Raw genomic sequence first — 15,199 nt, 5'->3', positions numbered from 1 at the left:
TGTTCACAAATATAAATTTTTTCTACACTTCGGAATTTATTTCTCTCCCATTTTGGTTTCATTCGAAATGCTCACTACACATAACCTCAAGATCATCTATTTTTTTTTAATTAAAAGAAGATAACAACATCATGTAACCAAATAAAACAAAATAAAACACAAAATCAACTCATCCTTATATATATAATTTTTTAACAATCATTTTTTGTTAAACTAGTATGGTGTTAAAAAACCAAAAAAAAAGAACAACTTCTATGTCTCGGTTTAATGAATGAAAGCCCCTTTTTTTGAGTTGCAATTAAAAAAGGTTTTTCACAAAGTGACTCATTATCGCAATTCGTTATTTAACCGAGAATATGAACAAAAGTGACTCTTTACAAGCAAAATCAAAATTCACTTGTCATCATTGTTTCTTCAACACCCAAAAAAGTTATTACAACATGCAATTACAGACATTTTGATTCAAAACAACACACAATGGATTGGAAAACAATCTCGTCCATAATTTAAGTCAAGTATGACAAAGGGTACAACTGTTAATAATAAAATAAGACACATTAAAATTCCCTAAATGGATGTGTTCAAAATTTTCAAATCTATATTCTCTTAAGAATAATAATATTAATTACCTGCTAACAAATCCAATTGTGTAACTCGATAGGATTACAAGCCTTAGCAAACTCTACACTTTGAAATTCTCCAAAAAGATTTGTTCTCATTTTGATGAGAGACTAACTCTCTTCCCTTCCACAATAAACTTTTCACTGCGTTCAAGCTACAGTAAAAAAAAAATAACAGAAATTATTAATATCAGAATCAAATGCAACCATTTTCTATATAGTGTGACCAGAAAAAAAAAATCATACCTTCTGTCTCAAAAATTCAAGAGAATCCTTCTTTGAAGAGAAATTGGAAAAAATTGAAGAGTTTTCATCGATTAGAGCTTTGAGTTTTTTAAGCTTCAATGATTTCTCAGGTACTTGGCTAAGAAGCTTTCTACAGAGTTTCTTTAGCTTCACTTTTGATTCCGACACATCATCAATTTTTTGTTTTTTTAAAGAATGATCATCTTCCGACTCAGACTCCTCCCTCTCACTGTCGCTAAAAGACGTTTTTGTCCCTTGAAAGCGAACCCCTGCTATTTTCCTTGGGCGATCCTTTATACCAAGTCCCTGTTTTCCAGAAGTTGCTTTATCCTGCAAAAACAACAAAATATGTCAATTTTGTAGATGTTGATTTTTTATTCAAAAGTTGAGGTCTTTTTAGTTTTTATTATTAAAAGAAAAAAAAAAAAAAAAGGTACATACTTGTACAAGTTTGTAAAGATTCTCTTGATCCTCTTCATAAAATGCAGTCCTTTTGTTACTATTTTGAGTGATTTCCGATGTGCTGTTAGACTTCTTTCTCTTGGATTGTGCTCCAAGTAATCCTCCAGACACAAATCCAAATTTGTTACCCCACCAGTCTGGAGATATTTCTTTTTCATATTCAGCTGCTAACAAATATTGAGATATTAAAAATATGGTTTTCTTTTTAGTTTTAATACACCACTAAACCATAAAAATAAAGCATAACATCAAGTACAGAATTACCTTGTGCTTCTGGATTATCAGATGCTTCCACCAGCTCTAACTCTCCATCCTCATAACAAACAGACTCAGGCTCTGGACTCACTTCAGTCTTTTTGACCTAAAAAAAAATATCCAAATTTTCTAAATGTCAAGAAATTAAATCATAAAGTCAAGAATATGGTAATAGTTATAGAGCAAAAACAAGAAAACATACAAGGATTCCTTCAAGATCTTGAGCAGAGTATGCATTCACAAGCTTTCCTCTCTCTCTTCTCTTGTATCTGGTAATATATTAATATATATACCTATATATGTATTAATAATTTGGATATAATGAATAAATGAGAATTAAACTCAATTTTGAGCAAGAAAATGACCAATGACCTTCCTTGGGGACGTGTAGCCTTGACAGTTTTTTCACTATTGTCCTTTGGTAAGTCTGTTTCTTCATCATCATCCTCTGAGATAAGAAAACAAGGATCATGAGTTTAACAAATACTAAACCTTCATCACAATTACAAATCAGTAACTTAAACATACCTTCATCATGTTTTGTTTGTGTTGCTTGCTGTTAATAGATACATGAAATTTTGATTAATAAGATAATTCATGTGAATAAACTTTTAAAAAGGAGAGAACAGGCTCAGGTTAAGAAAACTGAAGAACTTACCACTTTCAGCTTTTTGAGAATATTATCAAACTGTGTAGTATCAAATGCCCATTCGTTAGGCTTATCTAAGCCAACACCTGTTTTGCATTCAAGTTAAGAGGCAGAAAAAAATAAAAAAAATAAAACAACATAAAATAAAAACAACTCATTGGCATGTCTAATATTGTGATTATTAAAAGAAATCACTTCATCTTTGTTATTGTTTCATGAACAACCATATTGGCACTCATTCTGCATGGACTTTTGGAAAACAAACATACTCCTTCTGCCTCATGATTAACATCCACTTTTGCTACTAAAGATTCAAAATTAGTTCTTTCAAATTGATGTTTCAGGTTGTCGGCTTTAAAAGAGAAAAATGGACTCTAAATTCGGGCAGAAGTATAACTAATAGTAAATCATATGATACAAAACTTACACTTCCACTGCTAAAGCCTAAAGAATGAGCTAGAGTTTCTGTTTAGGTCTAATGCTTGTGTTCATACTGAAATACCTCTTCTTAATGTAGTAAAATCAGAGCTTCGAAGGATTGTTTAAGATAACATTAAGCCGTAAATCATATACCAAGAGTGTCTGCTTTATTCGAAACCCTAACACGAATTAACATTTCTTTTTTCAAATGTATGGAATTAGTTCATTTACCAAGATTATCTTGTTTGTTCGTAACCCTAACATGGCCTTTGATCCCTTGTTTATCCTTGCCAAGACCTTCGCCTTCTTCCCATCCCTGCAAAATACAAATATAATCCATCAATCAAACATATCTCCGAATCTATCATAATTAAAGTCATTAGACACACTTTGACATCAACTGGATTTTTTGACTTATATTTGCCTGAAGAAATCAAACTAACCATTTGTTTCATGAGGCGAAAGGCGGCGGATTTTTTGGCAACTCCTACATAGCATAGAGGAACTTCGGGAGTGGCCATGAGTTCTCCGTTTGCTTCCGGCGACGATGAGTTGTTTCTCTCTCGCTCTCGCTCTCGCTCTCGAGACTGCTCGAGGGAGGAGGAGGAGGAGGAACAAGGGTTTAGCAGATTCGCACAAGTCGGCCGATGTACAATAGAATGCGTTCCTATGGCGCCGTTTGACTCCAACAACCCAACTTATTTTCCCTTTCGTCACTTGTATTTTATAGATTTTAGGTATAGCCCTTTGTTTTACTAAAAGCTAATATGTAATTCTAGATACTCATAAAATAGCAATCTTATTCTTTAGGGATAAAGTGGTGAGCATTTGCATCGGATTGAAACCAAACCATAACTGTTTAGGAGAAATCAATAGATCATGGACCGGACCGTTAGGTGCATACCCGTTTCGGTTCTTAGATCGTTTGGACTCGTACAACATTCAACGTGTATGGTACAAATCGATTAATTAGTTGTTATCAAGTATTGGTTTAGATGATTTATTTGAGTCGATTCAACATTTATAAGTTTGTGTTTAAGAGGAAGAGACTTTGGAAGGGTGGAATTAATGTGTGCATTTTACTTGACAAATTTATATGATTGCATGATTTTCACACCATATGCTTTAAATGTTTTAAATGTGTTATTAATCATAAGTAGCCATCTTAATTATTTCAAAATTTAAATATTAGTATATGATTCCTACCCTATGGCGATCACCATGTTTTTTAGTCAACATATTTTTTTTCTATGTGTCTACTGAATATATAATAGGTAACATGAGGAGAAGTATTTGAAGTTTTTGGTGTTTTTTGTTTTTTAAAATGTAAAAATTATGTATTTTGCGGACCACATCTCATATGTAAATGAAAAGATGCACCAAACTTAGAAGAAAATTGTATGTTTTTTAATGTCTATAGATTATTAAAATAAACTGAAATACAAATAAATTCGCTATAATTACATTTTCATTTTTTTATAATTAGTCCACCGATAAAAAAAATTTAACAATAATGATATGACAAATAATAATAAAAAAATGATTTATATGTATATTTTTAGAATCTTAATGGAAATAAGTATGAAAAAAGATTGAAAAAATAAGTGGGTAAATCATAAAAATAAATCAAAGATAAAAAAAATTCTAAAAGAACATTAATTTGTTAAATGGTGAAATCATAAAAAACAAAAATATGTAAATATGTGTAAAGAAGTTTTAAAAAAAACTAATTTTGTCAAAAACTTCATAAAAAGGTGTAAAAAATTACAAAAAGGTAATGTATGTAAAATAATAGATAACATATCTCTAAAAAAATCAATTTTTAAATACGTAAAAATCTATCTCTATCCTAATAAATAAGAATGATTTTGTCACATGTCATTCTCTCATTTAATTGGCCACATGTCATTTTGTCATAATTTAGAGATATATTTATTTTCTACTTGTCATTTATTTCATTTTCCATTTCCAATATATTATTAACTAGGTGTGAGACCCGTATATTATACGGGCTTATTAAAAATAAAATTTTAATATCAATATACAAATATGAAATATTTTATGATATAATACTTTACATAACATAATGTAATCTTCTGAAAATTTACAAAAGAAACTAAATTGTTTGAAGTATTTATGAGAATTTATTACCAAATTAATAGGATGATTTTATCTCCTTATAGAACCCATTACAATTTTATGGAATTTTATTTTAAAAAAATGAAAATTTCTAAAAAATGACAAGTGGAAAATAAAATTTCTAAAATTATCACAAAATGACAAGTGTCAAAATGAAGGAGAATATGACATGTGACAAAAAAAAAATTCATTTATTAAAGATGATTTATTTTAAGAAAATAAAAATTCCTAAAAAATGACAAGTGGAAAATAAAATTTTTAAAATTTTCACAAAATGACAAGTGTCAAAATGAAGGAGAATATGATATATGGCAAAAAAAACTTTCATTTATTAAAAAAGGATGATGAATGGAGGGGCCATAAAGTTAGCAACAAATATGGGATGGTGCGAATTCGTTGGTGTATTTTTGTCAGTGTGAAGATGAAAACAACTCAAAATACAAGCCACCTTTATTTTATGAGTCATTAATGAAGGGTAATGAAGGAAATAAAATACAATCCATCAAGTCTATGTCGCACCATATAACATACTTAGATGATGACTTTAAAGATACATGGTATGGCTAAATTTTTTTGGGTTAAAGGGCTTTGTTCTAGGGTTTGTGAGTAATAATGTCGATTTAGGTATGTATTTAATGATTTTACTGATAAGTTATAGACAACGGTAGCAACCTTAATTTCACAAGAGTGGTATGTGTGCTCTATCTCCTATCTTTGTTTCTATCTCTTTATTCTAAAAGGATAATTTTATGCAGGTTGTGGCATTACAAGGGATGGGTTGGTGTTGTTGGGAGTAAGATATGGTAATCGGAATAATCTCTCATAAATTAGTATATTTTCCATCCACAATATGCATATGAATGTATGTTCATTACATTAATGCTTCATGTTGTTTATCAAGTCATACATGATTGTGTTCTGTTTTCATCATTTGAAGCTACTTGTAAGTTTGAGCAACTATGTGGTCTCTCATAAATTAGTATATTCTCCATCCACATTGTGTTTCTGACCTTTATTTGTTGCAGGATGTTACAAAGGGTCATGAAATGCCAAATGGATACTACAAGGTCATAAAGGTACCACTTCCTTTAATATATATATATATAGTGGAAGAATCACCTCCCTTATTATATTAGCATTTCATGGCAGCTTGCTTTTCCTATATTTTTTTTATATTTTCAGTGTTCCAAATGCTTATATCTAGGAATCGATGATGAACGACAAGCTGTTTTCACAACAGGTAATGTAATGCAATAGATCATTTCTGAGTAGGGTGAATTGTTATTTCCACAAGGATATGTCATTGTGATAAAGTTTCATGATTGTTAATATTTCAGGGGCTTCAGAAATTAAAACATAATGACCTTTCAAAATCTTAGTCATTCATGGGTTCCTTATTAAAGTAAGCAAAATTGTGTTGATGACTATTATTGGAGATGTAAGGAGTTAGAAATTTGAAAATTGAAATGATAGGAACCTTAGCATAAAATGTAATATTGATAAACGAAAAAAATGGCAGGTAGGAAGAGTCATTTATTATTAGTTGAAAATATTTTGTAAAGAAGAAATTTAGAAATTGTTTGGGAATTATGCAGTTTTATTCCTATAAAGGAAGTATTGGAACAGAGGCCTGATTTTTGTCTGGTAGTAGAATTTCAAGTAGGAAGGTATGATTTTTTGTGAAATAAATTTAAAACAGATAATATATAATATTGGTTTTGTTGAAGATATATGCATTTTGCAGTTATATTGAGGTTGAAGAAATGACAATGGGAAGTGCTGTGACTTTACCATCGCAATCACAGTCGGATACATCTGAATCTGATGGATCAGTTTTTATGAGCACATTGGATCATGTTAGTGGTAGTGGTAATGACGACAGTGTTGAAACCAGTTTTGTAAGTTACGAGGAGGAAAATTCATATTAGTTTTAGCTTGGTTTTGCCGACACATAGGTGACACGTAGATTCCATAGATTCAAATTTAATTAATATGGTGTAATGGAATTCTTATTTTGGAAAATAAAGTTGTAATGTAGTTGGGTATTGTTTTCTATTTAACCTGGATGAAGATGCAAAGTGAAAATGATGAAAATGAAAATACTCGTTATACTTGTTTATTGTATCATATATTCTCAAAAACATATTGATCTTATGTTGGGAAAAAAAAGGGCCGAATAAAGCCTTGAACTAACACACACTGTACGTACAAATTTGTAAAATATACTCATTCAATTACAGTCTAATCTTGTACATATTCCTTAAATTTAAATAATCATCAGGCTATGGTATTTCTATTACCTAAAATCTAATCACATTGTGATCCTAAATTACTAAGATTTCAATTTTTAAAAATACCAACAACTTCAAATCATAACATAAATAATAGAGAGAAAAAAGACAATAAAGACTAATCTCATTTATCATTTTCCAAAAAAAAAAGAATATTCACATTTACCAAAAAAAAAATCGCAGCTCAATATGATAATATTAAGAATTTCGCAGTTTATATATGCAAAATTATATGAGTTATTTTTTATATTATTGGGTCAAAATTATGTGAGTTATTTTTTATATTTTGATGGCAGAGAAAAAAACCAAAACCAAAAGGTATTTTTACATGAAAATTCAACCTTCATTTGACCATTTTCATACCATAACAATACACAGAAATGGATCAAAACCATATATTGTTTAGAACAAACACAAAGAAAACAATACTATTGTTTAGTAGAAGCTATCACAAACAAACATCCAAAACCCAATTCCATTATTCAATTAAAAAAGTAAAAGATCACACAAATGAATATTCATAGTTTACCAAACACAAAATTTTGAAATCCAAAATAATATGCAAGTAAAAGAAGGAAATATAAAAAAAAAAATTCTTAGAAGAAAGCAATGAGTAGCAAAGAAAGATTGTTGTTTACGATCATTTTTCCACCTTAGGAATCAACAATTTGGTTGTTATTCCAGCTTTGTCATTGCCTTAGTGCTATACTGGAAATAGAGTTTATGTGGACCATCAACAAACTTTATAGCACCATTATTTAACCCTATTGTGAGTTTTTGAATGTAGTAATCACCATATTCTTCCAAAGTTTTTCCTTGTAGGGATGCAAATGGTTTATCCACATTACATTCAATTTTGGCGTCGTATAAATAGATGAAAAAATATAAAGTTATACTACACATAAAAATAATTATAACTTAACATGTATAAATAAATAATATCAAAAATAATAAACTAAAAAAAATCCAAAATACCCTTTCGTCCATCAATATCATTCCAATCATACGAATCTGTTTCCCCAGACGAATAATTCGAACCTTGATCGTATAGTCATCTTTTGCAAGTGCCAAGTCACTGATCATGGTAACATTGGTGTTTTCCATTAAGCTCTAAACCAAATGTAGTAACGAAGATTAGTTGTTATATAACATAAAAGTATTATAAATAAATGACAAAAATAATTTTCAAAAGCATGATGACGAAGCATAAATAGTACACATATAGGAAAGTAAATATATGCATTTGCACTCTTTACAAATATGTAAATAAGTTAAGTGGAAACAATAAATTTAACAAATTTGTTTGGCTTGTAAGTTGTGCATTTGCTTCTGTAAATTGCATTATTAAACATCCTGTTGTAGAAATTGTTTCCAAAAATAGAAACTATAAACAACCCATGTATTGTTAGACTGGGGAGTTATTGATGATTAATTGACATGATATTCTTGAAATATCTTACAACAACACCTTTTTTAACGACTTGTGCCTTTCCATGTGTTACAATATGTAATCATTGTAAACAAAGTTATTCAACCTTCAAAATTCCTTTATGTACAGAAATAGAAATCAGGGGCATTTAAAGAAAGACATGGTGAAATGTCCAAAATACCCTTATGTCCAAAATTACATTTGACTTTTATTGGGGTATTTGTTGGGAGTATTAGTATATTAATATTATCATCTAAATAACTCTAAATAATCATGTTTCAAAATAGATTTGAACTTTTTACATGTAGATAAACTATAAAAAAAATTAGCGGCATTTAAAAAAAGCCATTATACAGGTTCAGAGATTAGTTAATAAACTAACAATAATAAAAAAAATAGAAATTCCTAAATCGTTGTATTCCCATATCCTTGTGTTACAATATGTAATCATTGTAAACAAAGTTATTCAACTTTAAAATTCATTTATGTACAGAAATATAAATCAGGGGCATTTAAGGAAATACATGGCGAAATGTCCAAAATACCCTTATGTGCAACTACCAGAAAGATATGTAAAACCAAACAGAGAACAAAAATAGTTTGATACACTTTTCTGTCGACCAAATGCATTAAAGATATTTTGTTATTGAAATTCTAATTGTTTGGAATTCAAATTCCTTAAAACCAATCATGTGCAACTCTATTTTGAAGAATTGCCTATATATTGGTTGTGTTATCCAACAAAATTTAATCCTTTATATGCATGTGATCAATTTTAATTCAAAAATGTTTAAGATATTTTGATATGCAGGAGAAAAGACTCAGAGTAAAAGTGCAAAACATGACAATCACAGTTGTTGCAGCAGGGTGTGTGACAGGGAAACAAAATTTCTTTGAGGCATTTAATCGAACAACTTATATGCAGTAAAACATGTGTAAATAATTAGTATATAAATTTGTATACAAATCGAACACATCATGGAAGGAGAAGAGGAAAACATGAAATGTTCAAATAAAAAGAATCAAATCATTTTGGTGATTCTGTAAAGTAATTGTATCGATCATTACATATGCTAACCTGATGTAGTAGATATTGTTGATAATGAAGTTTGATGATGAACGTGGAGATGCTGTAAATCTTCAATCTCTCAATAAAACACGACTTATGAATAAGATTGTAGTTGTATACATTTTTCAAAATTGAATTTGGAAAGGATATGAAGAATAGTTGTGAATGAATTGATTTGATAAGTTTCAACAAATAAAAGTTAATATGAGTGTTGATTTCCGAGAATTGTGTATGTAATTTAGGAAGATATATTTGGAGTAAATGTATTGATTGACAAAAATCAGAAGGATATTGCCGTTTCCTTTATTTGTATAATGCAGTAAAATTTTGAGAATTTTTAATTTGAAAAAAAAACCAAACAATCCATAATTTGCCAAGTGGAATAAAATTTAATTGAAAAAAGTATAAAAATGCCATGTGTCATATTGAATGAGGTGGTGACACGTGGCAGAAAATCTTCATTTATTAAGGGAGATTTAGTTTCCATAAATTAAACATACCATAATGATATTAATTTCAAATTTTAAATTTTAAATTTCAATTTCAAATAAATTTACAATTTAAACCTTTGTGTTTAACATTTTGTTATAATTAATTTGTTTGATACACGGGTCTGATAACTAAATACATAATTTTAATTTATTTATTTTTTGCATGTTTTTTTTTTTCTCATAACTTTTATTTATTTCAAATTTCAAATTCAAATAATCTTCTCATTTAATCGTTCCTATTTAACATTTTGATTTAATTGACGCGTATAATATACGGATCTCACAACTAGTATATAAATATACATAAAAACAAATATAAATAAATAATTTAAAAATAATACTTTAAAATATAATATGTTTAAAAAAGATTTCATTAAATAAACAAGTTTAGTAAAAAAATTAGCAAAACTATAAAAGATTTTATTAAAAATGATTAAAGTAGTTATAAAAAAATAAAATAAAGTTATATAGTTAAGAGGGTTAAAAGACATAGGTTCAGATGTGACCAAGAAGATCACACACACACACACACACACATATATATATATATATATATATATATATATATATATCTTTTTAGATATGTGGTATTTTATCTATATCTATGAACTGTTGGAGTAGAATTTCATTTATTTTTGTATTGAGTCTATGAATTCAAACTTTTATTTGTTTATCATTTATATGTATGCATAGAGACATTTTTGCAACAACGTGTACACTAAAAGATTTTTTTTCATACTTTCTTAAAGTATGTTGTTATTCTCAATGACCGAAGGTGATTGATGTTTCACACAACCACCGCCACCCAATTTATATATCTACTATATGTGTTTCTCATCATAGTCACAAATCAAAACCACATGTTTCTCGATTTAATTGTCTTCGACTTTCATCTTGATGTATGCAACTACACCAAACACAATTTGAATATTTTCCATCATATAGTGGTAGAAAACGTAAGCATCGATGCTTTGACCGAATACATATGTAACGGATTCCAAATGTTTATGGATACTTATGAAAGTATGATCATGCTTAATGGTTTAAAGAAGAGATATTTTCTTTCAGGTTATAGATATTTGAGTTATAATAAGGTTTTTAGTATGTTCAGAAAATGAAAGTTCTACGAGGATTATGCTCTTAATTATATTGAATTTTGTGTTCTTATGTTTAGTTTAAGTATTAAGTCTCGATATGAGTTTTAGTTAATTGATGGCTTTCGAGTAGTAACTCAATGAATTCAGTGGTCCGCTTATGTTCTTATAGTTATATGTAGAGGTGCATAAAATTGATTTTTTATTCTTTTAAATCACGAAAAAGGGGTATTGTTTTGAAATTGGTTTCAGATTGGGCCAACGATGTAAAACGTGGGCTAAATCGGCATGGATTGAAATTAGATTTCAATGAAAATTAATCTGAACCTGTAGGGGGCGGTTGGAATCCAATTTGAAACGGACAAAACCGATTTTTTATGTAAATTATATATATATATATATATATATATATATATATATATATATATATATATATATATATATATATATATATGGTTGGTTCAAATGAAAACCAAAAAAGGTTAATAACTCTAAAAATCATTTTTTGAAATTTTCATTAAAAGCATTTTGGACAAATCAAACATTAATATTATATTAAGCAAAATTTTCGATTCTCTAGTTTCAACAAGTTGCCACTTGTTGTTAGACCGCCCTCGGACCACCGCCGAACCGCCATCAGACCACAGCCTAGCTAACACCAAATTCAATGTTATTTTTCTGATCGTATTCACACATTAATAGAACAAACATTGTAATTCTCATTTCTTTGGTAATAATTTTTAACACATACTATGTCATTTTTGTAGCCAAATTTACAAAATTTTAAAAATAAAATAAAATTGTGCTTTGACAGATTCAAATTTCTTTTTTCTAAATTTTAGATTTCTTTAAAATAAAATAACGGTTTAAAATATCATATTCACAGTTTAATAAATATCTTAATTCAAGAATACGTAGTTTATTATTTTCATTCATATTTTAACACAAAAATTATATAAAATTTACAACTCCATATAGTTCGTTGTTAGTTTAATACATAAAATTCACAACATAATATAATACAATCTATTATACACTAATTCACTTATTTAAAGAAGTCAAAATCAAACTTTACCAACACCACCAACTAACACACCCCGCAACCAACCACATGGGTCACCATCACAATCATCATTCATTCCAAATCAAATATGTACATAAAATCATTAATAAAGTGCTTAAATGTTATATATATATTCACAATTTAATAAACCAATTATTTCAGTTATTATAAGTTTAATGCAAAATAATTATAAAAATTAATACATTCTTAAATATTTATACAACACAAATATATATATATATATATATATATATATATATATATATATATATATATATATATATATATATTCACAAGAAAATTAATACAAACATTCATACATAAATCATTTATATTTTATCACAAAATTCATTAGAAATTCACAGCTTAATACAGTTAATTCACAATGTAAACAAATAATTCATAACTTAATGCAGTCAATTCACAATTTAAAACACAAAAATCACAGTTTGGTATACAAAATTCACAGCTTAATATATTTAATTCACAGTTTAAACAGACAATCCACATCTTAATGCAGTTAATTTAAAGTTTAAAATACAAAAATCACAACTTAATACAATTAAATTCACAGTTTAATACACAAAAAGTATAACTTCATAACCATATTATCAACTTAAAAACTTTTAATACTATCAATTCACAGTTTAATATATACAGTTCACAACTTAATACACAATATTTACAACTTAATATAGTCAATTCATCAAGTAAACAGAAAATTCACAGCTTAACGCGGTCAATTTACAGTTTAAAACAAAAAAAAATCACGGCTTGATACACAAAACTCACAGGTCAATACAATAAATTCTCAATTTAATACACAAAAAATATGCATTCATATCTATATTATCAACTTAAAACTCTTCATACAGTCAATGCACAACGTAATACACAAAATCCAAAGTTTAGTACAATAAATTCACAATTTAATTCAAACTTAACAACAATTAAAACTAAGATTAACAAAAGTAGACAAAAAATAAGATATTAAAATATTAAATTCACCACATTCATTCACAATTTAATACATTAATTCAGATGCCCACTTAAGGGTTTTCACTGCGCAATTTAGATTAAAAACCGCAAAACGCACTGCATATGCGATTTGATTTTTTTGGAAAACACAAATCGTACTGTAAAAGTTCTAAACCGCAATATGTGGTGTGGTGCAGTGCTTGTAGTTTTATGCGGTTTGAAAAACTTTTAATATGTAATCTAACCAAGGCTAAATGTAGTTATATATGTTCAAAGCAATATTATTGGATATAATCAAAATTTTAAAAAACACATAGGAGAAATTAAAAAATGAAAAAATAAAATAAAATAAATTTTGTTTTGGGTTACTTCACACAAACAATCAAAATACATATATGATTAATCAAAAGTTTTTGCCTTTAGGATCTAATTTGAAGCACCAAGCTTAAGCTATAAAAGTAATTTCGTTAAAAGCAAGTGAAAGTTTACTCAATAGGTGAGCCATAACAGAGGGCAAATGAAAGGTTACTCAATAGGTGAGCCATACACAGAGGGCAAATGCGTTCTAATATTAAAAAACATATTCTATTTTTGTTTTCATGAAAAATCATTGAATCTTTTGCTTTAATAGCAAACTATTTTATGCATTCTACTTAAATTCGTTTTTAAGTTTCAATCTGTATGACCAATTTGGTTGATTTTTTAAGTATCGCATACATCTAACGAGTGTTACATATATTCTTCACGGTTTGAACTGCAGTCTCCTAATCAAAAATCACAAACCACACAGCAAAGTGTGGTTTGACAAAATTACAAACCGTAATCCGCGGGATGAACATGTAAGGTATCTACCTGATACATGATGCAACCTTGATGCTTACGAAAAGAAAACAGAACAGGAAGGAAGAATTCTGAAGAGCAAAGGTGGGAACAGAAGAACGAAAACAGTGGAAAATACAATGAGAGGAACTGAGATTACTTGCTAAATAATGCTCTTTATTGTTGGAAAAACTTTGTAAAATAAAACTAAAACAATACCCACATTTTTATACTAAAACCCGTAGTATCCTAAAATAACACAAATAACGCTTAAAAGGTAACTTTCTTAAAATGCCCCCAAGGCTATTTTTGTCCCCAATTCTGAATTATTCCAACAGAACACCCCTATAACTATTTATAATATTCACAACTTAATGTCTTATATATCTCATTAGGCATTTCAACAAACATATTGTAGGCATATGATCTAAGAACTTTTTGTATTTCAATAAATTCTTAATAATCCCTCACAAACTCAACTTAAATACACAGAAATGGCTATAACTATTTAAGTGTCCAACCAATCAATTGAACGCAAATATGGTGCTATAACTATTTAAGTGTCCAACCAATCAATTGAACGCAAGTGTGGTACTGATCTAGAAACTAAATGATAGCTCAAACTAGAACGATAACAAAGAAATCCCACAATTATAAAGGTGGGTGCTCTCCCAAGCTCAAAAGAATTGTTTCATTGATTTTTCACATAAGGAAGAAACAAGACTCCCTCTCCATATAAGAAGGAGGGCAGGGGACAAAAAAAGACAAGCAACCAATACAACCTAACGACCCAGACACTCCTACCCCACTACTAACAATCATGAGTGGAACAAAAAGAAAATAACAGACTCTCAATACGTAAAGACAAGACAAAAACGTCAACCAATAAGAAAATAAATTAAAGGATCCGAAATGATCAAGTTGGGCTAGATGGAGTGGGCCTGTTTTCTTCCTGCTATAGACCAATGAGTCCTTAGGCCTATCAATACCCGCCTCCCAAACTTTAACCTTGCCCTCAAGGTTAAATTCTGGAAACTGTGTGTTCACTCGAACATAGTCTTCCCAGGTAGCTTCCTTTTGTGAGAATCCCTTCCATTGGATCAAGACCTCCTGGCCTTGTTCTGGCCCTTTTTTTGCATGTATTCCTTACAGTAGCATTGGTTGCATGATCAGT

The 15,199-nt window shown here is 28.8% G+C and overlaps 1 protein-coding gene across 2 annotated transcripts; it reads right to left on the bottom strand.

The window, feature by feature from the left end:
• Positions 1-373: 373 nt before the first annotated feature.
• LOC111886488 (G-patch domain-containing protein 1) lies at positions 374-3,357 on the bottom strand. Of its 2 annotated transcripts, none has more exons than XM_023882741.3 (10): positions 3,096-3,357; positions 2,884-2,968; positions 2,242-2,318; positions 2,112-2,139; positions 1,956-2,031; positions 1,786-1,852; positions 1,593-1,689; positions 1,308-1,495; positions 867-1,196; positions 374-775 (listed from the first exon to the last, which is right to left on the bottom strand). In XM_023882741.3, the coding sequence occupies exons 1-10, from the start codon at positions 3,171-3,173 to the stop codon at positions 716-718; spliced, it is 1,086 nt and encodes a 361-aa protein (XP_023738509.1). In that variant the 5' UTR covers positions 3,174-3,357; the 3' UTR covers positions 374-715. The 2 variants fall into 2 exon arrangements, with proteins under 2 accessions (XP_023738509.1, XP_023738510.1); XM_023882742.3 differs by having other exon boundaries at positions 1,308-1,492; positions 3,096-3,355.
• Between the last annotated feature and the right edge of the window lie 11,842 nt (positions 3,358-15,199).

Source organism: Lactuca sativa, chromosome 3 (genome assembly GCF_002870075.4).
Source record: "Lactuca sativa cultivar Salinas chromosome 3, Lsat_Salinas_v11, whole genome shotgun sequence".
Lineage (NCBI taxonomy): Eukaryota > Viridiplantae > Streptophyta > Magnoliopsida > Asterales > Asteraceae > Lactuca > Lactuca sativa.
The sequence above is the reverse complement of the archived record's forward strand: the minus strand, read 5'-3'. Positions and strand labels throughout refer to the sequence as shown.

Coding starts and splice junctions, on each gene's coding strand:
- LOC111886488 (XM_023882741.3), bottom strand. CDS start 3,173: ATGGCCACTCCCGAAGTTCCTCTATGCTATGTAGGAGTTGCCAAAAAA. Junction 2,319..2,883: donor GAACAAACAAGATAATCTTG/GTAAATGAACTA, acceptor AATGCAAAACAG/GTGTTGGCTTAGATAAGCCT. Junction 2,140..2,241: donor TTCTCAAAAAGCTGAAAGTG/GTAAGTTCTTCA, acceptor ATCTATTAACAG/CAAGCAACACAAACAAAACA.